Source organism: Symphalangus syndactylus, chromosome 4 (genome assembly GCF_028878055.3).
Source record: "Symphalangus syndactylus isolate Jambi chromosome 4, NHGRI_mSymSyn1-v2.1_pri, whole genome shotgun sequence".
Classification (NCBI taxonomy): Eukaryota; Metazoa; Chordata; class Mammalia; order Primates; family Hylobatidae; genus Symphalangus; species Symphalangus syndactylus.
Window position 1 is genome coordinate 42,887,190 of NC_072426.2, and position 22,540 is coordinate 42,909,729.

General features: G+C 46.1%; 1 protein-coding gene across 7 annotated transcripts in view; it reads right to left on the minus strand.

The window, feature by feature from the left end:
• The window catches only part of SLC25A16 (solute carrier family 25 member 16), a 58,913-nt gene that overhangs the window by 34,472 nt on the left and 1,901 nt on the right, over positions 1-22,540 (minus strand). For 4 of the 7 annotated variants that reach the window (XM_055274502.2, XM_055274500.2, XM_063637194.1 and 1 more), the window contains exons 2-3: positions 12,951-13,043; positions 737-870 (exon numbers count right to left, since the gene is read on the minus strand). In XM_055274502.2, the coding sequence (XP_055130477.1) occupies positions 737-870; positions 12,951-13,043 (227 nt within the window). Of the gene's footprint in view, positions 1-736; positions 871-2,597; positions 2,853-4,406; positions 4,505-12,950; positions 13,044-18,590; positions 19,048-22,540 lie in introns of those variants that run through there. The other 3 variants (XM_063637192.1, XM_055274504.2, XM_063637193.1) reach the window with 3 other exon arrangements.

A 22,540-nucleotide genomic window follows, 5' to 3' on the forward strand; every position in this document is an offset into this window, starting at 1 on the left:
GGCCAAGATGGTGAAACCCTGTCTCTACTAAAACTATGAAAATTAGCTGGGTGTGGTGGCGGGCGCCTGTAATTCCAGCTACTCAAGAGGCTGAGGCAAAGAATTGCTTGAACCCAGGAGATGGAGGTAGCAGTGAGCCGAAAGTGCACTACTGCACTCCAGCCTGGGCAACAGAGTGAGACTCTGTCTCAAAAAATAAAATTAAATTAAATTAAATAAATAACTCATAAATGACTAACAATTCTGGAATCAGTAACTCCAAAGACAAGTTATATTTAAAACCTTAGGCTATCACAAGTCTTCTTCCTTTAAAAAGGCATTGCTATATCCAAAGTAACTTTTTGGCCTGGTACCATGGCTCATGCCTGCAATCCCAACACTTTGGGAGGCCAGGAGTTCGAGATGAGCCTGGCCAAAATGGCAAAACACTGTCTCTACTAAAAATACAAAAATTAGACAGGCATAGTGGCACAGGCCTGTAATCCCAGCTACTCAGGAGGCTGAGGCAGGAGAATTGCTTGAACCCAGGAGGCGGAGGTTGCAGTGAGCCTTTCAAAATTGTGACACTGTACCCCTGCCTGGGCAGCGAGACTCTGTCTCAAAAATTAAAAAAAAAAAAATTTAATTTTTTAAAAATATGAAACTTTTACATATTTTTAAATGTCCAAAGCAAATGCCTGGTCAAGCATGCATGATATTCAAGAACGCAAAAGAGAAAAGATCAAAGTTTAACTACCGTTTTATAATGCTCAAATGCCATAAACTGGATTGCACCATAGGGAAAGATTCGAATCATCATTGCACCATTTCCTTTATACAATCCAAGGAATCCTTCTTTTTGAGGAACAGCACGCAATGCAGAAAATACTCCTATTTTTAGAGGAAAAATGCTGTTAAAACAGAGAAAATTATCTAAATCTAAATTTTCATGACAATCACAGAGAAAGATTAATGTGCCATCACTCGGGATATAATTTTGCTTGAGGGATTACATGAATCGTAATTTCTATAAAACAGTTAAACCTACTAAAAATACATCATATGTCCAAATAATATAATAAGCACACCCCATATAAAACCTACTGTAGAAACAGCTACAAATTACAGTAAATTCTATTTATAATAGCAAATTATATTAAACTATAGCAATCTAAAAAATATTAACAATAGAAATATATGCAAGGTCCAGGTTTGCACTAAAGATGATCTACTCTTTTTTTTTTTTTTTTTTCCAGATAGAGTTTCACTCATGTTGCCCCGGCTGGAGTACAGTGGCACCATCTGGGCTCACTGCAACCTCCGCCTCCCAGGTTCAAATGATTCTCCTGCCTCAGCCACCCAAGTAGCTGGGATTACATGCACCTGCCACCACGCCCAGCTAATTTTTGCAATTTTAGTAGAAACGGGGTTTCACAATGTTGGCCAGGCTGGTCTCGAACTCCTGACCTCGTGATCCACCCGTCTCGGCCTCCCAAAGTGCTGGGATTACAGGCATGACCCACCGTGCCTGGTCCTGAAGATGATCTACTCTTTATCTGGAAGGATGAAGGAAGGTTTCAGAGGCCTACCCAGATACATGTGTTTTGTTTGTTTACATAAAGAGACTTTTAAATAAAACAAGCAAATAAAAAGACAACCTATTAATACTTTTTAAGTGTGGGGGCCAATTTTCATTATTAGGACACTTCAGGAATAATGATAAACAAAGGGCTGAGTTGTAATCTATATACAGTGATATTCTGAGCTTTCCAACTGACAAGTAAAAAATATATAGATACATCTATATATAGTGATATCTTTATTACTATATTAACATCAGTCACTAATCCTACAAGCAGTATACAGACTTCTCAAAAATACATTACTACTTCCATTACTCAACAATTTAAATTCAGGTTCCCTTTCAAATTTTTCAAGCAAACTTTTGATCAAATATGAAAGGAAATCACCAGGTTCATTTCAAATTTTAGACTGCAAATAACCTTTTCAGCCCTTCTCAGTAATTAAAATTGTAGGTACTTATATAAAGATATATATCCAAAAGATATATCCCAAAAGCAGATAGCTAAATGGACTAACATTCTGGTAAGAAGAATTCTGGCCTTGCGTGGTGGCTCATACTATAATCCCAGCACATTGGGAGGACAAGGCAGGTGGATCACCTGAGGTCAGGAGTTTGAGACCAGCCTGGGCAGTATGGTGAAACCCTGTCTCTACTAAAAATACAAAAATTAGGCAGGCATGGTGTCATGCACCTGTAATCCCAGCTACTCAGGAGTCTGAAGCAGGAGGCAGAGGTTGCAGTGAGCCGAGATTGCACCACTACACTCCAGCCTGGGTGATAGAGTGAGACTCCATCTCAAAAAAACAAACAAAAAGATAATTGCTTGTTTGAACAAAAATTATGGCAATGCAATCTGGAGTTTATGACATATGTAAAAAGTAAAACGTATGACTATAATAACAGAAAAACAATTCATACCAATAAAAGTGTCAATTCATCAAGAGAACAGAGGATACAAAATGTGGATAGGAGAGTAACAGGAAGCTTTAAAAAAAAAGAAAAAGAATTCTAGGCTGGGCAGGGTGACTCAAACCTGTTATCTCAGCACTTTGGGAGGCCGAGGAGGGTGGATCACCTACGGTTGGGAGTTCGAGACCAGCTTGACCAACATGGAGAAACCCCATCTCTACTAAAGATACAAAAAAATTATCTGGGCATGGTGGCGGGTGCCTGTGATCCCAGCTACTGGGGAGGCTGAGGCAGAAGAATCGCTTGAACCCGGGAGGCGGAGGTTGCAGTGAGCCGAGATTGTGCCATTGCACTCCAGCTTGGGCAATAAGTGGGAAACTCCATCTCAAAAAAAAAAAAAAGAATTCTATTAAAACTTCTTTTTGCTGGAAGCGGACACAAAGGTTAAGCCCTGTTTAATTTGATTCAAAAGTGTTTATAACAATTAAAGGGTAATCAAAATTAGAGCAATGACCTAGCAGAGACAGGAAGGCTAATGATAAGGTAGAGATATTGAGGGGGTTTCAACTACACTGACAATGTTTATTTCCAAAGCTCTGTTGCAGATCCACATATGTTTATTATGTTATTACTTAAAATTTTTTGATTGTCGCAAGTTTTGTTAAAAGCATTTTAAGAGAAACCATTAGTAGAAGTGAAATAGATACATTACTTCTAAAAATAAGGGGTCAGGTGCAGTGGCTCATGTCTTTATTCCCAGCACTTTGGGAGGCAGAGGCGGTGGATCACTTGAGGTCAGGAGTTCAAGACCAGCCTGACCAACATGGGGAAACCCTGTCTCTACTAAAAATACAAAAATTAGATGGAAGTGGTGGCGGGTGCCTGTAATCCCAGCTACTGGGGAGGCTGAGGCAGGAGAACTGTTCAAACCTGGGAGACGGAGGTTGCAGTGAGCCAAGATCGCGACACTGCACTCCAGCCTGGGCAACAAGAATGAAACTCTGTCTCAAAAAAACAAAACAAATTGGAACAAGGAGAAATTTTAGGCCGGGCGTGGTGGCTCACGCTTGTAGTCCCAGCACTTTGGGAGGCCGAGGTGGGCGGATCATGAGGTCAGGAGATCGAGACCACGGTGAAACCCCGTCTCTACTAAAAATACAAAAAAATTAGCCGGGCGTGGTGGCGGGCGCCTGTAGTCCCAGCTACTTGGAGAGGCTGAGGCAGGAGAATGGCGTGAACCCGGGAGGCGCAGCTTGCAGTGAGCCGAGATCGCGCCACTGCACTCCAGCCTGGGCGACAGAGCGAGACTCCGTCTCAAAAAAAAAAAAAAAAAACAAAAAAAAAAAAGGAGAAATTTTAAATATACTCCTTCCTTATAATTTGAGGAAAATAATTTTAATTTAAAATAAGAAGTATAACCAGGCACAGTAGCTCATGCCAATAATCTGAGCACTTTGTGGGGCCAAGGTGGGAGGATTGCTTGAGCCCAGGAATTTGACACCAACCAAGACAACATAGTGAGACACCATCTCTACAAAAAAACTTAAAAGTTAGCTCTGCGTGGTGGTGCTCGCCTTTAGTCCCAGCAATTCGGTAGGCTGAGGCAGGAAGATTGCTTGGGCCCAGGAAGTAGAGGCTGCAGTGAGCTGTGATCACAACACTGCACTCCAGCCTGGGTGACAGAATAAGACCATGTCTCAAAAAAAAAAAAAAAAAAAAAAAAAAAAAAAATATATATATATATATACACATATATATTAAAAAAAAAAAAAGACAAAGGCCAGGCACAGTGGCTCATGCCTGTAATCCCAGCACTTTGGGAGGCCAAGGCAGGCAGATCACGAAGTCAGGAGTTCGAGACCAGCCTGACCAACACGGTGAAACCTCGTCTCTACTAAAAATACAAAAATTAGCCCAGCATGGTGGCACACACCTGTAATCCCAGCTACTTGGGAGGCTAAGGCAGGAGAATCGCTTGAAACCAGGAGGCGGAGGTTGCAGTGAGCCGAGATCACGCCACTGCACTCTAGCCTGGGTAACAAAGAAAGACTCCATCTCAAAAAATAAATAAATACATAAATAAAAGACAAATAAAATAAAAACATGTCTTTGATGCCTTGGAAGTAACGTCACACTTTTTATAAGAAGTTGGAGTAGAAGTAATAGCTTTGTCTAATAGCATATCTTTATCATCTGTGAAAAATCATGTTTAAAAAAGCAAAATTTTAGGGGACGGGCACAGAGGCTCATGCCTGTAATCCCAGCACTTTGTGAGGCCAAAGTGGGTGGATCATCTGCGGTCTGGAGTTCGAGACCAGCCTGGTCAACATGATGAAACCCTGTCTCTACTAAAAATACAAAAAAAAAAAAAATTAGCCAGGTGTGGTGGCAAACACCTGTACTCCCAGCTACTCGGGAGGCTGAGGCAGGAGAATTGCTTGAACCTGGAAGGCCAAGGTTGCAGTGAGCCGAGATCGTGCCATTGCACTACAGCCTGGGTGACAAGAGTGAAACTACGTCTCAAAAAATTAAAAAATGGGCCGGGTGCAGTGGCTGACGCCTGTAATCCCAGCACTTTACTTTGGGAGGCCGAAGCAGGCGGATCACCAGGTCAGGAGATCGAGACCATCCTGGCTAACACGGCAAAACTCCATCTCTACTGAAAATACAAAAGATCAGCCAGGCGTGGTGGCATGTAGCTGTAGTCCTAGCTACTTGAGAGGCTGAGGCAGGAGAAATGCTTGAATCCGGGAGGTGGAGGTTGCAGTGAGCCGAGATCATGCCACTGCACTCCAGCCTGGGCGACAGAGCAAGACTCCGTCTCAAAATAAATAAAAACATGAAAAAATTTTTCGAAAAGAGCAAAATTAAAAAAACTATCTTTTTTAGCCACCACGCCCGGCTAATTTTTTGTATTTTTAGTAGAGATGGGGTTTCACCATGGTCTCGATCTCCTGACCTCGTGATCCGCCCGCCTCGGCCTCCCAAAGTGCTGGGATTACAAGCGTGAGCCACCGCGCCCGGCTAAAAAAACTATCTTATACCTACAAAAAGTGGGGAGGTACCTGGAATAAAATGCTTAAAAGCATTTTAAAAATAAATTAAAGCCGGGTGCAGTGGCTCACGCCTATAATCCCAGCACTTTGGGAGGAAGAAGCAGGCAGATCACAAGGTCAGGAGGTTGAGACCAGCCTGGCCAACACAGTGAAACCCCGTCTGTACTAAACATACTAAAAATTAGCAGGGCTTGGTAGCAGGCACTTGTAATTGCAGCTACTCGGGAGGCTGAGGCAGGAGAATCTGGCCTTGAACCTGGGAGGTGGAGGTTGCAGTGAGCCAAGATCATGCCATTGCACTCCAGCCTGGACAACAAGAGTGAAACGCCGTCTCAAAAAAGAAAAATTAAATTAAATAAAAAGCCACCAATACAGATTTATTTATTTATTTATTTTTTAATTTATTTTTTTTTTTGAGATGGAGTCTCGCTCTGTCGCCCAGGCTGGAGTGCAGTGGCGCAATCTCGGCTCACTGCAAGCTCCGCCTCCTGGGTTCACGCCATTCTCCTGCCTCAGCCTCTCCGAGTAGCTGGGACTACAGGCGCCCGCCACCACGCCCGGCTAATTTTTTGTATTTTTAGTAGAGACGGGGTTTCACCGTGGTCTCGATCTCCTGACCTCGTGATCCGCCCGCCTCGGCCTCCCAAAGTGCTGGGATTACAAGCGTGAGCCACCGCGCCCGGCCCAGATTTATTTTTTTGAGGGGGCTTGTATATATTAAAAATAGAGGACACTCCAAAGACTACTACAACAGTTCACTGTTGCACTCCAGGAATTCTACTCCAAATTTTATATGCCTTGTAGGGTATACTGTAACCAGGGTACACTGTAACCCATGGCATGCAACCCTATAGAGCGTGAAATCTAATATGAATGTGTAACCTAATGATTGCAAATCAGGAAACAAAACAACACACATCAGCATGGGGAGGAGGTTAAAGGAATAAAAGAATCCTGTTCAGACACTGATATGCAGGGTCATTGTAAAACACCCCAAGACACTGGGTAATATCATTCTTCTCCATTTTATCCTCAATTTAGACAACAAAAGAAAATAATTTCCTTCCTTTCCAGTTTTTTATAATCTCTCAATAAGTTCACAGGTCTAATTCTTTCTTTTTTGGAGACAGTCTCACTCTGTTGCCCAGGCTGGAGTGCAGTGGCACGATCACAGCTCACTGCAGCCTCAAATGCTTGGGATCAAACAACTCTCCCACCTCAGCCTCCCAAAAGTACTGGGACAACAGGTACATGCAACCACATGCATTTAATTTTTTTTTTTTTAAGATGGGGTCTCGCTCTATCACCCAGGCTGGAGTACAGTGGCACAATTTTGGCTCACTGCAACCTCTGCCTCCTGGGTTCAAGCAATTCTCCTGCCTCAGCCTCCTCAGTAGCTGGGATTACAGATGTGCGCCACCATGCCTGGAAAATTTTTGTATTTTTAGTAGAGATGGGGCTTCACCATATTGGCTAGGCTTACACACATTTAATTTTGATTCTTTGTATACATGAGCAATAAACCGTGTGAGGAAGAATTCATTGCAGAGGCAGGGTGCAGTGGCTCATGCCAGTAATCAAAGAACTTTGGGAGGCCAAGGCAGGTGGGTCAGACAGCTTGAGCCCAAAAGTTTGAGACCAGCTTTGGCAACATAGTGAGACCTTGTCTCTCCAAATATTTAAGACACCCTGTCGCAAATAAATAAATAAATAAACAAATCTAATAAAAACTAAATTAAAGATAAATGATAATTCACTCCTGGATATGAAGATAGTTGCAATTTTTCTATTTGAAAGTACAGACTTCCTCACTATTAAAAATGTCGGCTGGGGCCAGGCACAGTGGCTCACACCTATAAACCTAGCAATTTGGGAGGCCGAGGTGGTCAGATCAGGAGGTCAGGAGATCGAGACCATCCTGGCTAACATGGTGAAACCCCGTCTCTACTAAAAATACAAAAAAATTAGCCGGGCGTGGTGGTAGGCGCCTTTAGTCCCAGCTACTCGGGAGGCTGAGGCAGGAGAATGGCGTGAACCCGGGAGGCAGAGCTTGCAGTGAGCTGAGATTATGCCACTGCACTCCAGTCTGGGCGACAGAGTGAGACTCCATCTCAAAAAAAATAAAAAAATGTCAGCTGGGGCTGGAAGCGGTGACTCATGCCTATAATCCCAGCACTTTGGGAGGCCAAGGCGAGTGGATCGACTAAGGTCAGGAGTTCAAGACCAGCCTGACCAACATAGTGAAATCCCATCTCTACTAAACATATAAAAAATTAGCCGGTCATGGTGACGGGTGCCTGTAATCCCAGCTACTCGGGAGACTGAGGCAGGAGAATCACTTGAACCTGGGAGGTGGAGTTTGCAGCGAGCTGAGATCGTGCCATTGCACTCCAGCCTAGGCAACAAGAGAGAGACTCCATTTCAAAAACAAAACAAACAAAACAAAAAAATATTGGCTGGGCAGTGAGGTCCCACGCAGTAATCCTAGCACTTTGGGAGGCCAAGGCAGGAGGATCACTTGAAGTCATGAGTTGCAGACCAGCCTGGGGAACAAGTGAGACCTACTCTCTATTTTTTTTAAATAAAAAATAAGAAACCAGCCTGGCCAAACATAGTGAAACCCCATCTTTACCAAAAATACAATAATCAGCTGGGCACAATGGTACATGCCTGTAATCCCAGCTACATAGGAGGCTGACACAGGAGAATTGCTTGAACCCAGGAGGCAGAGGATACCGTGAGCTGAGATCGCGTCATTGCACTCCAGCCTGGGCAATCGAGCAAGACCATCTCAGAAAAAAAAAAAAAAGAGAAAAAAAAAAGAAAAGAAAAAATACTGACAAGAAAATGAGTTACAATCAATATACTGCATAAATATCCATTCAGGTTTGTAAGAATGACACTTTTAAAATGCAGTTGGAAAAATAACTGATTGTTATTCACCCTGTTAAACATCTTTCTATAAAATGATATTATAAAAATCAAGCACAGTGGCCGCGCAAGGTGGCTCATGCCTGTAATCCCAGTACTTGGGGAGGACAAGGCGGGCAGATCACCTGAGGTTAGGAGTTCGAGACCAGCCTGGCAAACACAGTGAAATCCCATCTCTAGTAAAAATACAAAAATTAACCGGACATGGTGGCACACGCCTGTAATCCCAGCTAGTCAGGAGGCTGAGGCAAGAGAACAGCTTGAACCCAGGAGGCAGAGGTTGCAGTGAGCTGAGATTGAGCCAGCCTGAGCAACAGAGAAAGACTCCATCTTGGAAAGAAAAAAACACTAACACAAATAATGTTTTGGCTGGGAGCAGTGGCTCATGCCTATAATTTCAGTACTTTGGGAGGCCAAGACAGGCAGATTATTTGAGGTTAGGAGTTCGAGGCAGCCAACATGGCGAAACCCTGTCTCTACTGAGAATACAAAAATTAGCCAGTCATGGTGGCGGGTGCCTGTAATCCCAGCTACTCATGAGGCTGAGGCATGAGAATGGCTTGAACCCTGGAGGAGGAGGTTTCAGTGAGCCAAGATCATGCCACAGTACTCCAGCCTCTGGGTGACACAGCAAGACTTTGTCTCAAAAACTAGTAATAATAATAGGCCGGGCACGGTGGCTTTCACCTGTAATCCCAGTACTTTGAGAGGCCAAGATGGGCAGACCACAAGGTCACGAGTTCCAGACCAGCCTGGCAAATATGGTGAAACCCCGTATCTACTAAAAAATACAAAAATTAGCCGGGCGTGGTGGCGCACGCCTGTAGTCCCAGCCACTCAGGAGGCTGAGGCAGGAGAATCGCTTGAACCTGGAAAGCAGAGGTTGCAGTGAGCAGAGATCACACCACTGCACTCCAGCCTGGGCGACAGAGTGAAACTCCATCTCAAAAAATAATAACAATAATAATAATTAATGTTTTGATCCTCGCATATGTATCATTGACCACATTTCTGTTTACTTCCTTAGAATAATCTCCTAGAACTGGAACCGCAAGGTCAAAGAATAGGTACTTTTTGAGACTTTTACACATATTGCCAAAATGCCCTCCAAAAGACTAAACAATTCTTATTCTCACCAATGACAAGTTATTAAAGTGTCCATGTTAATCAAATGGCTGGTCTGTAAGGAACAACTAAGGTCTTGATTTTTTTTTTTTTTTTCTCAGACGAAGTCTTGGTCTTGTCCCCCAGGCTGGAGTGCAATGGCTCAATCTCGGCTCACTGCAACCTCCACCTCCCAGATTCAAGCTATTCTCCTGCCTCAGTCTCCCAAGTAACTAGGATTACAGGTGCCTGCCACCATGCCCAGCTAATTTTTGTATTTTAAGTAGAGACGGGGTTTCACCATGTTGGCCAAGCTGATCTCAGACTCCTGACCTCAGGTGATCCTCTTGCCTCAGCCTCCCAAAGTGCTGGGATTACAGGTGTGAGCCACTGCGCCTGGCCTAAAGTCTGTTGTTATTTTTTTTTTTTTTTTTTTTTTGAGACGGAGTCTCGCTCTGTCACCCAGGCTGGAGTGCAGTGGCGCAATCTCGGCTCACTGCAAGCTCCGCCTCCCGGGTTCACGCCATTCTCCTGCCTCAGCCTCTCGGAGTAGCTGGGACTACAGGCGCCCGCCACCACGCCCGGCTAATTTTTTGTATTTTTAGTAGAGACGGGGTCACCGTGGTCTCAATCTCCTGACCTCGTGATCTGCCCACCTCGGCCTCCCAAAGTGCTGGGATTACAAGCATGAGCCACCGCACCCGGCCTGGCCTAAAGTCTTGATTGTTTTTTTTAACAAAGCAAGTGGCCAGGTGCGGTGGCTCACGCCTGTAATTCCAACACTTTGGGAGGCCAAGGCAGGCAGATTACCTGAGGTTGGGAGTTCCAGATCAGTCTGACCAATATAGAGAAACCCTGTCTCTACTAAAAATACAAAAATAAGCCGGGCGTGGTGGTGCATGCCTGTAATCCCAGCTACTTGGGAGGCTGAGGCAGGAGAATCACTTGAACCCGGGAGATGGAGGTTGTGGTGAGCCAAGATAGCACCATTGCACTCTGGCTTGGGCCACAAGAGCGAAACTCTGTCTCCAAAAAAAAAAAAGAAAAAAAAAAAAAAAGCAAGCACTGGATCTTCTTGCACAAATATTTCTAGAATGCTTTTTAAATTAAGCATTAAAAAGGAGTAATTATTTCAGTTTTGCATTTTAAAATTTCATCTCCCATCTCTTATTGCATTTAAAAAATCAGACTCGGCCGGGCGCGGTGGCTCACGCTTGTAATCCCAGCACTTTGGGAGGCCGAGGCGGGCGGATCACGAGGTCAGGAGATCGAGACCATGGTGAAACCCTGTCTCTACTAAAAATACAAAAAAAATTAGCCGGGCATGTTGGCGGGTGCCTGTAGTCCCAGCTACCCGGAGAGGCTGAGGCAGGAGAATGGCGTGAACCCGGGAGGCGGAGCTTGCAGTGAGCCGAGATTGCGCCACTGCACTCCAGCCTGGGCGACAGAGCAAGACTCCGTCTCAAAAAAAAAAAAAAAAAAAAAATCAGACTGAGGCTGGGCGCGGTGGCTCATGCCTTGCAATCCCAGCACTTTGGTAGGCCGAGGTGGGCGGATCACCTGAGGTCGGGAGTTCGAGACCAGCCTGACCTTCATGGAGAAACCCCGTCTCTACCAAAAATACAAAATTAGCTGGGTGTGGTGGCACATGCCTGTAATCCCAGCTACTAGGGAGGCTGAGGCAGGAGAATCGCTTGAACCTGGGAGGCAGAGGTTGCAGTGAGCCGAGGTGGCGCCATTGCACTCCAGCCTGGGCAATAAGAGCGAAACTCCGTCTCAAAGAATAAATAAATAAATAAATGCCGGGCGCGGTGGCTCACGCTTGTAATCCCAGCACTTTGGGAGGCCGAAGCGGGCGGATCACGAGGTCAGGAGATCGAGACCACGGTGAAACCCCGTCTCCACTAAAAATATAAAAAATTAGCCGGGCGTGATGGCGGGCGCCTGTAGTCCCAGCTACTCGGAGAGGCTGAGGCAGGAGAATGTCGTGAACCCGGGAGGCGGAGCTTGCAGTGAGCCGAGAGCGCGCCACTGCACTCCGGCGTGGGTGAAAGAGCGAGACTCCGTCTCAAAAAATAAATAAATAAATAAATAAATAAATAAATAAATAAATAATAAAAACTCAGACTGAGTTATTATGTGTGCCTGTGAACAATGTGACTAATTAATCCCAATAAACACGTAATATTTACTTCAATGATTCCAAGATTTGGGCTAGGAAAATATCAGCATCCTAAGATGATAATATGTATAACCACTACTGCAAATGAACGGATTATAATGGATAAGAAATATATTCTTTGGAAAATGTGCCCCCTTTCCTTTTTTTTTTTTTTAATTTGCCGCCTTTCAAGTTCCTGAACCTACAGAGAAAAAACAAAGAACAAATTTGCCCGTTTGAAATGCTTGTTTCCTGGTGCCGTAAAGAAATAGTACTTGAACATAAATTTAATTTACTTAGCAAGGTCATTTTTATTTTTTGCAGAAAGGGTATACTCGCCAGCAGTTTTGCCACGAAAGTACACCAAACAAAGGAGACAGGGTCATTTATAACCTGACATGTCTACCCAATTGCTGTGTCCAGTTTCCATTGGCTGGAACGGGACCTCACAGCCTGTATTTGTCCCGATTGGCTAGCAACTTGGAACTTTTTTAAAGAGGCAAAGGCAGAGGAGAACAAAGGAAGGAGAAAGTAACCTGTGGAATGCTGGGGAAGGTAAAAAACACCTTTAAATAAGGAAGAGGAACAAGCTATGACCTAATGCTTGCTTGGAGCAGAATAAGCATTCCAGGGCAAATATTTAGGCTAAATTGTGGGAGCTAACAATATAAAGTACATTGATGTTTTTTACCATGGCTAGCAGACATTTAAGAATGTTAGCACAGGTCAGGCCGGGCGCGGTGGCTCAAGCCTGTAATCCCAGCACTTTGGGAGGCCGAGGCGGGCGGATCACGAGGTCAGGAGATCGAGACCATCCTGGCTAACACGGTGAAACCCCGTCTCTACTAAAAATACAAAAAATTAGCCGGCTGTGTTGGTGGGCACCTGTAGTCCCAGCTACTCGGGAGGCTGAGGCAGGAGAATGGCGTGAACCCGGGAGGCGGAGCTTGCAGTGAGCCGAGATCGCGCCACTGCACTCCAGCCTGGGGCACAGAGCAAGACTCCGTCTCAAAAAAAAAAAAAAAAAAAAAAGAATGTTAGCACAGGTCTTTAAATAAATTTTGCTTTTGAAAGAAGTTACTATTTATTTCTAATTAAATGCGGAAAAAAGTCTTTAAAGAGGAACCTCTACTTTACTTTCTACACCCCCAAACTTAAATTCCCTTTTTTGCCCACTTTTCACAATATTTTCATTCATTTTTATCTTTAGCATCTATTAACTCACCTAAATGCTTGTAATGGTGATTGTGAGCTTGTAATAAAACCTTTACTCGATCCAATGGAGCAACTGTTGTTTTGGCACAGCATCCAGCAATACCTAAAAATTTTTCAAAAGGTCAGGAAGAAATTGCGTACCATTTCTTTCCAGATGGAAATCATTAGTTGTTCAGCCAGCAAACCCTCTAATCTCTAATTCAGCCTCCATGAGTAAATCTGCCCACAGCATATGGATATGCAGATGACTGGTCCCCATTCTCTGTAACTTAATAAGTGAGCATGATTACACTGCTAAAACTTACTAAAACAAATTTTAGTAGTGTAAATCAGCATCTAATACATGAGGAACGCTGGGAATCTTGCTAAAATGTGGTTATGGAGACAGACACTTGAAGGTATTTATCCAACTGCCAGGTTCTGTTTGAAGTAACGTCCTCTTCTTCTGGATCATTTTTTCATTGAAACAACCAACTTTTACCCATAAAATTAGTCATTCATTTATACACTCAGCAAGTAGGTATTTCGACCCTACCATGTGCCACTGGGGAAAAGTATAGATAAAAGTAGAATAAAGTGCATACATGGGCTTTAGCATAGGTCAGAGTCCAGGCCAGCCCTTCGAGTTTGGCATGCTTCTAAAGCAATAATATAGACTTCTCTACAATATTGTACATCTAGTAATGACTTGATAAAATGGGTTGCACCTTTTATAAAAAGGTGAATAACAGGCCAAGCACAGTAGCTCACACCTGTAATCCCAGCACTTCTGGGAGGTTGAGGTAGAAAAATTACTTGAGACTAGGAGTTTGAGACCAGCCTGGGAAACACAGTGAAACCTCCTCTCTACAAAAAATTCTTAAAAATCGGCCGGGCGCAGCGCTTCATGCCTGTAATCCCAGCACTTTGGCAGGTCGGAGCAGGCAGATCTCCTGAGGTCAGGAGCTCGACACCAGCCTGGCCAACATGGTGAAACCCTGTCTCTATTAAATATACAAAAAATTTAGTGAGGCATGGTGGTAGGCGCCTGTAGTCCCAGCTATTTGGGAGGTTAAGGCAGAAGAATCCCTTGAACCCAGGAGGCCGAGGTTGCAGTGAGCTGAGATCACGCCATTGCACTCCAGCCTGGGCGACAAAGCGAGACTCCGTCTCAAAGAAAAAAAAAAAAATTAGCAAGGCATGGTGGTGTGCCTCAATACTCAGAGACTAAGGCTGGAGGATCACTTGAGCCCACAGTTGGAGGTCGCAGAGAGCTATAATTGTATGGCTTCGCTCCAGCCTGGATAACACAGCAACACCTGGTCTTTAAAAAAACAAGTCCGGGCATGGTGGCTCACGCCTGTAATCCCAGCAATTTGGGAGGCCGAGGCAGGCAGATCACTTGAGGTCAGGAGTTCGAAACCAGCCTGGCCAACATGGTGAAACCCCATCTCTACTAAAAATACAAAAATTAGCCAGGCATGGTGGTGGCTGCCTGTAATCCCAACTACTCGGGAAGCTGAGGCAGGAGAATCTCTGTTTTTTTTTTTTTTTGAGACGGAGTCTTGCTCTGTCACCCACGCTGGAGTGCAGTGGCGCGATCTCGGCTTACTGCAAGCTCTGCCTCCCAGGTTCACGCCATTCTCCTGTGAGGCAGGAGAATCTCTTGAACCCGGGCGGCGGAGCTTGCAGTGAGCCGAGATCGCACCATTGCACTGCAGCCTGGGTTACAGAGACTAAGTCTTTTTTTTTTTTTTTGAGACAGAGTCTTGCTCTGTCACCCAGGCTGAAGTGCAGTGGCGCGATCTCGGCTCACTGCAAGCTCCGCCTCCCGGGTTCACGCCATTCTCCTGCCTCAGCCTCTCCAAGTAGCTGGGACTACAGGTGCCCGCCACCATGCCCGGCTAATTTTTTTGTATTTTTAGTAGAGACGGGGTTTCACCGTGGTCTCGATCTCCTGACCTCGTGATCCGCCCGCCTCGGCCTCCCAAAGTGCTGGGATTACAAGTGTGAGCCACCGCGCCCGGCCTGAGACTAAGTCTTGAGAAAAAAAAAACACAAATAAAATAAAATTTTAATTTTAAAAATCCATATGCTGAGATATCCAAAAATAAATTGTGGCTGGGAGCAGTAGATCATGCCTGTAATCGCAGCACTTTGAGAGGCTGAGGCGGGCAGATCACGAGGTCAGGAGTTCAAGACCAGCCTGGCCAACCTGGTAAAATCCCGTCTCTACTAAAAACACAAAAATTAGCTAGGCGTGGTGGTGTGTGCATGTAATCCCAGCTACTTGGGAGGCTGAGGCAGGAGAATTGCGTGAACCCAGGAGGCAGAGGTAACAGTGAGCTGAGATCGCACCACTGCACTCCAGCCTGAGCAACAGAGCAGGTCTCTGTCTCAAAAAAACAAATTAAATAAATAAATAAATAAATAAATAAATAAATAAATAAATAAATAAAATGTATTTTTTACTCAAATATTATATCCACTATGTTTCCATATCAAAGTTGTCTTATCCGAACTAATGAAAATAATAGTTGGCCAGGTGTGGTGACTCATACCTGTAATCCCAGTGCTTTGGGAGGCCGAAGTGGGCGGATCACCTGAGGTCGGGAGTTCGAGACCAGCCCGACCAACATGGAGAAACCCTGTCTCTACTAAAAATACAAAATTAGCCCAGCATGATGGCGCATGCTTGTAATCCCAGCTATTCGGGAGGCTGAGGCAGGAGAATCACTTGAACTTGGGAGGCAGAGGTTGTGGTGAGCCGAGATCACACCATTGCACTCCAGCCTGGACACAAGAATGAAACTCCATCTCAAAAAACAAAAAAAGGGCCGGGCGTGGTGGCTCACGCCTGTAATCTCAGCATTCTGGGAGACTGAGACGGGAGGATCACGAGGTCAGGAGATTGAGACCATCTTGGCTAACACGGTGAAACCCCGTTTCTACTAAAAATACAAAAAATTAGCCAGGTGTGTTGGTGGGCGCCTGTAGTCCCAGCTACTCAGGAGGCTGAGGCAGAATGGTGTGAACCCGGGAGGCGGAGCTTGCAGTGAGCTGAGATCGCGCCACTACACTCCAACCTGGGGGACACAGCGAGACTCCCTCTCAAAAAAACCAAAAACAAACAAAACAAAAAGTCTGGGCGCGGTGGCTCATGCCTGTAATCCCAGCACTTTGGGAGGCCGAGGCGGGTGGATCACGAGGTCAGGAGTTCAAGACCAGCCTGGCCAAGATGGTGAAACTTTGTCTCTACTAAAAATACAAACATTAGCCAGGTGTGGTGGCGGGCACCTGTAATACCAGCTACTCGGGAAGCTGAGGCAGAGAATTGCTTGAACCCGGGAGGCAGAGGTCTCAGTGAGCTGAGATTGCATCACTGCACTTCAGCCTGGGTGACAGAATGAGACTCCGTCTCAAAAAAAAAAAAAAAAAAAAAAAAACCGGAGTAAATCATAATCATAGCTATCCAAAATTACGGATAAACTAAAAATAATATGCATTTGGTTACATTCGGTTTCAGAATATTGTATATTATCTTCTCAGTTGTGTATGAATTAACTGTATAATGAATTATTTAGGCCAGGTGCAGTGGCTCTCGCCTGTATTCCCAGCACTTTGGGAGGCCGAGGTGGGCAGATCATCTGAGGTCAGGAGTTCGAGACCAGCCTAGCCAACATAGTGAAACCCCATCTCTACTAAAAATACAAAAATTAGCCAGGTGTGGTGGTACATGCTTATAATCCCAGATACTTGGAAAGCTGGGGCAGGAGAATCGCTTGAACCCAGGAGGCATAGGTCGCAGTGAGCCGAGATCATGCCACTGCATGGGTGACAAGAACAAAACTCCATCTCAAAAAAAAAAAAAAAAAAAAAAGAGAGAAATTGTTTAGAATGTATTCAATAAGTACTTTTATTTAATAGTACTCTTTTTTTTTCCCAGGCTGGAGTGCAATGGCAAGATCTCGGCTCACTACAACCTCCGCCTCCCAGGTTCAAGTGATTCTCCTGCCCCAGCCTCCTGAGTAGGTGGGATTACAGGAACCCGCTGCCTCGCCCAGCTAATTTTTTTTATTTTTATTTTTTTTATCTTTTTTTTTTTTTTTTTTTTTTTTTTGAGACGGAGTCTCGCTCTTTCACCCAGGCTGGAGTGCAGTGGCGCGTTCTCGGCTCACTGCAGGCTCCGCCCCCCGGGGTTCACGCCATTCTCCTGCCTCAGCCTCCCGAGTAGCTGGGACTACAGGCGCCTGCCACCTCGCCCGGCTAATTTTTTGTATTTTTAGTAGAGACGGGGTTTCACCGTGTTAGCCAGGATGGTCTCGATCTCCTGACCTCGTGATCCGCCCGCCTCGGCCTCCCAAAGTGCTGGGATTACAGGCGTGAGCCACCGCGCCTGGCCGTTTTTTTTTATCTTTAGTAGAGAGAGGGTTTCACCATGTTGGCCAGGCTGTTTTTGAACTCCTGATCTCGTCATCCACCCGCCTCTGCCTCCCAAAGTACTGGGATTACAGGCATGAGCCACCACACCCAGCCTATTTAATAGTATCTTAACTTGCTTTCACACTACCGTAGTCTCCCCGTATCTGTAATTGCACTTTCTGCAGTTTCAGTTACCACCAGTCATCCATATTCAAAAAATATTAGATAAACAATCTGTAAATAAACAATTCACCCAGGCACAATGGCTCATGCCTACAATCCCAGCACCTTGGGAGGCCTAGGTGGGAGGATCACTTGAGGTCAGGATTTCAAGACCAGCCTGGCCAACTTGGTGAAACCCCGTCTCTACTAAAAATACAAAAATTAGGCCGGGCACAGTGGCCCACAACTGTAATCCCAGCACTTTGGAAGTCCGAGGCAGGCAGATCACCTGAGGTCAGAAGTTCGAAACCAGCCTGATCAACATGGAGAAACACCATTCTACTAAAAATATAAAAATTAGCTGGGCATGGTGGCACATGCCTGTAATCCCAGCTACTCAGGAGGCTGAGGCAGGAGAATCGCTTGAACCCAGGAGGCGGAGGCTACAGTGATTCACGATTACACCATTGCACTCCAGCCTGGGCAACAAGAGCGAAACTCTGTCTCAAAAAATAAAAAAATACAAAAATTAGCCAGGCGAAGGGCCGAGCATGGTGCCTCACATCTGTAATCCCAGCATTTTGGGAGGTTGAGGCAGGCGGATCGTGAGGTCAGGAGATCGAGACCATCCTGGCTAACATGGTGAAACCCTGTCTCCACTAAAAATACAAAAAATTGGCCGGCATGGTGGCACATGCCCGCAGTCCCAGCTACTCGGGAGGCTGAGGCAGGAGAATCGCTTGAACTTGGGAGGCAGAGGTTGCAGTGAGCCGAGATCACGCCACTGCATTCCAGCCTGGTGACAAAGTAAGACTCCGTCTCCAAAGAAAAAAGGAACACACAGACACATACTCACATTTAATATCAAGTGCCAGCAAGGCAGTGGGGATGCAAAATGGAAGACACTTTAGAAATACTTTGACAGTTTCTAATTAAAACCGGCCAGCTGTGGTGGTTAGTGCCTGTAATCCCAGCACTTTGGCAGGCTGAGGCAGGAGGATCACTTGAGCTCAGTTCGAGACCAGCCTGGCCAACATGGCAAAGCCCTGTCTCTACTAACAGTACAAAAATTAGCCAAGCAACACACCTGTAATCCCAACTACTCTGGAGTCTGAGGTGGCAGAATCGCTTGAACCCAAGAAGCGGATGTTTCAGTGAGCAGAGATGGTGCCACTGCACTCAGCCTGCACGACAAAGCAAGACTCCATCTCAATAAATAAAAAATAAACACAATGAGGATTGGCGCAGTGGGTCACGCCTGTAATCTTAACACTTTGGGACGCCAAGGTGGGCAGATCACTTGAGGTCAGGAGTTGGAGACCAGTCTGGCCAACATGGTGAAACCCGTCTCTACTAAAAATACAAAAATTAGCTGGGCGTGATGGCACGCACCTGTAGTCCCAGCTAATCAGGAGGTTGAGGCAGTAAAATCGCTTGAACTCGGGAGCTAGAAGTTGCAGTGAGCTGAGATCATGCCACTGCACTCCAGCCTGGACAACACAGCGAGACTCTGTCTCAAAAAAAAGAAAAGAAGAGAAGGGCCGGGCGCGGTGGCTCACGCCTGTAATCCCAGCGCTTTGGGAGGCCGAGGCGGGCGGATCATGAGGTCAGGAGACCGAGACCATCCTGGCTAACACAGTGAAACCCCATCTCTACTAAAAATACAAAAAATTAGCAAGGCGTGGTGGTGGGCGCCTGCAGTCCCAGCTACTCGGGAGGCTGAGGCAGGAAAATGGCGTGAACCCGGGAGGTGGAGCTTGCAGTGAGCCAAGATTGCGCCACTGCACTCCTGCCTGGGAGACAGAGCGAGACTCCGTCTCAAAAAAAAAAGAAAGAAAAGAAAAGAAGGAAATACAGGCTGGGCGTGGTGGCTCACGCTTGTAATCTCAGCACTTTGGGAGGCCAAGGCGGGCGGATCACGAGGTCAGGAGATCGAGACCATGGTGAAACCCCGTCTCTACTAAAAGTACAAAAAAAAAAATTAGCCGGGCGTGGTGGCGGGCGCCTGTAGTCCCAGCTACTCGGAGAGGCTGAGGCAGGAGAATGGCGTGAACCCGGGAGGCGGAGCTTGCAGTGAGCCGAGATTGCGCCACTGCACTCCAGCCTGGGCGACAGAGCGAGACTCCGTCTCAAAAAAAAAAAAAAAAAAGAAGGAAATACATTACTTATACGTGCAATGTGAATGAATCTTAAATGCATTAAGGGAAGTGATGGAAGTCAAACTCAAAAGGCTACATACTGTATGACTCGATTTATATAACGTTCTGGAAAAGTCAAGACTACAGAGACAGAAAAACAGATCAGTGGTTGACAGGCTGCAGATGAGCGGAGAGGAATGTCAAAGAAAAGTGGAAATAAAGCCAGGCACAGTGGCTCATGCCTGTAATTCTAACACATTGGGAGGCCAAGGCAGGTGGATCACTTGAGGTCAGGAATTCGAGACCAGTCTGGCCAGAATGGTGAAACCCAGTCTCCACTGAAAATACAAAAATTAGGCCAGGCATGGTGGCTTACGTCTGTAATCCCAGCACTTTGGGAGGCCGAGGCAGGCAGATCACCATGGTGGTCAGGAGATCAAGACCATCCTTGCTAACACGGTGAAACCCCGTCTCTACTAAAAATACAAAAAACACACCTATAGTCCCAGCTACTCGGGAGGCTAAGGCAGGAGAATCACTTGAACCTGGGAGGTGGAGGTTGTAGTGAGCCAAGATTGCACCACTGCACTCCAGCCTGGGCAACAGCGTGAGATTCCTTCTCAAAAAAAAAAAAAAATTAGCCAGAAGTGGTGGCACCCACGTGTAGTCCCAGCTACTCTGGAAGCTGAGACAGGAGGATCATTTGAACACGGGAGGCGGAGGTTGCAGTGATAATCGGGCCACCGCACTACAGCCTAGGCAACAAAGCGAGAATGTCTCAAAAAAAAAAAAGGCCGGGCGCGGTGGCTCAACGCCTGTAATCCCAGCACTTTGGGAGGCCGAGGCGGGCGGATCACGAGGTCAGGAGATCGAGACCATCCAGGCTAACACGGTGAAACCCCGTCTCTATTAAAAATACAAAAAATTAGCCAGGCGAGGTGGCGGGCGCCTGTAGTTCCAGCTACGCGGGAGGCTGAGGCAGGAGAATGGCGTGAACCGCGGGGCGCGGAGCCTGCAGTGAGCTGAGATCGCGCCACTGCACTCCAGCCTGGGTGAAAGAGCGAGACTCCTTCTCAAAAAAAAAAAAGAGAAGTGGAAATATTTTGGAACTACTCTATATCTTGACTGTGGTGGTCATTACACAACAAGTTTGTCAAAGTGCATTTAACTTAGCCAACAACGATAGCTCTTTTTTTTTCCCTTTCATGGAATCTAGCTCTGTTGCTCAGGCTGGAGTGCAGTGCTGCGATCTGAGCTTACTGCGACCTCCGCCTCTCGCGTTCAAGTGATTCTCCTGTCTCAGCCTACTGAGTAGCTGGGACTACAACAGGTGGGCGCCACCATACCCAGCTAATTTTTGTATTTTTTGTACAGACTGGGTGTCACCATGTTGCCCAGGCCGGTCTCCAACTCATTAGTTAAGCTATCCACCCGACTCAGCCTCCCAAAGTGCTGGGAATAGAGGCCCGAACCACTGCACCCGGCCATAGATCTTTTGTTCTCTGATTTATACCAAGCAAATCGGAGGCACATAGCTGGAACTCGAATATTTTCCATGCGAATAAATGTCATTTTTTTTTTAATTGAGAGGGAGTCTCGCTCTGTTGCCCAGGCTGGAGTGCAGTGGAGCAATCTTGTCTCACAGCAACCTCCAACACCCAGGTTGAAGCGATTCTCATGCCTCAGCTTCCCAAGTAGCTGGGACTACAGGCACGTGCCACCAAGCCTGGCTAGTTTTTCTTGTATTTGTAGTAGAGATGGGGTTTCGCCATGTTGGCCAGGATGGTCTTGAACTCCTGACCTCAGGTGATCTGCCCACCTGAGCCTCCTGAAGTGCTGAGATTACAGGTGTGAGACACCTCACCTGGCCTAAATGTCATTTTATCAGCAGAAGAACAAAATAATTAAATTCCAAGGCCTGGATTGGTGGCTCACGCCTTTAATCCCAGCACTTTGGAAGGCAGAGGTGAGCAGATTGCTTGAGGCCAGGAGTTCGAGACCAGCCTGGGCAACATAGTAAAACCCTGTCTCTACTAAAAATATAAAAATTAGGGCCAGGCGCAGTGGCTCACGCCTGTAATCCCACCACTCTGGGAGGCCAAGGTGGATGGATCACGAGGTCAAAAGATCGAGACCAGGACAGGCCTGGTGGCTCACGCCTGTAATCCCAGCACTTTGGGAGGCCGAGGCGGGTGGATCACGAGGTCAGGAGATCAGACCATCCTGGCTAATACGGTGAAACCCCATCTCTACTAAAAATACAAAAAATTAGCTGGGTGCGGTGGCGGGCACCTGTAGTCCCAGCTACTCGGGAGGCTGAGGCAGGAGAACAGCATGAACCCGGGAGGCGGAGATTGCAGTGAGCCGAGAGCATGCCACTGCACTCCAGCCTGGGCGACAGAGACTCCAACTCAAAAAAAAAAAAAGATCAAGACCATCCTGGCCAACACGGTGAAACTCTGTCTCTACTAAAAATATAAAATTAAGCTGGGTGTGATGGCACATACCTATAGTCCTAGCTACTCGGGAGGCTGAGGCAGGAGAACAGCGTGAACCCGGGAGGCAGAGGTTGCAGTGAGCTGAGATGGCACCACTGCACTCCAGCCTGGGTGACAGAGTGAGACACTGTCTCAAAAATAAATAAATAAATAAATAAATAAATTAGCCAGGCACGGTGGTGAGCACCTGTAATCCCAGCTACTCAGGAGGCTGAGGCAAGAGAATTGCTTGAACCGGGCGGCAGAGGTTGCAGTGAGCCGAGATTGCACCACTGCACTCCAGCCTGGGCTACATAGTGAGACTCCAACTCAAAAAAAAAAAAAAAAATTAACTGGGCATGGTGGTGCACGCCTGTAATCCCAGCTACTTGGGAGGCAGAAGCAGGAAAATCACTTGAACC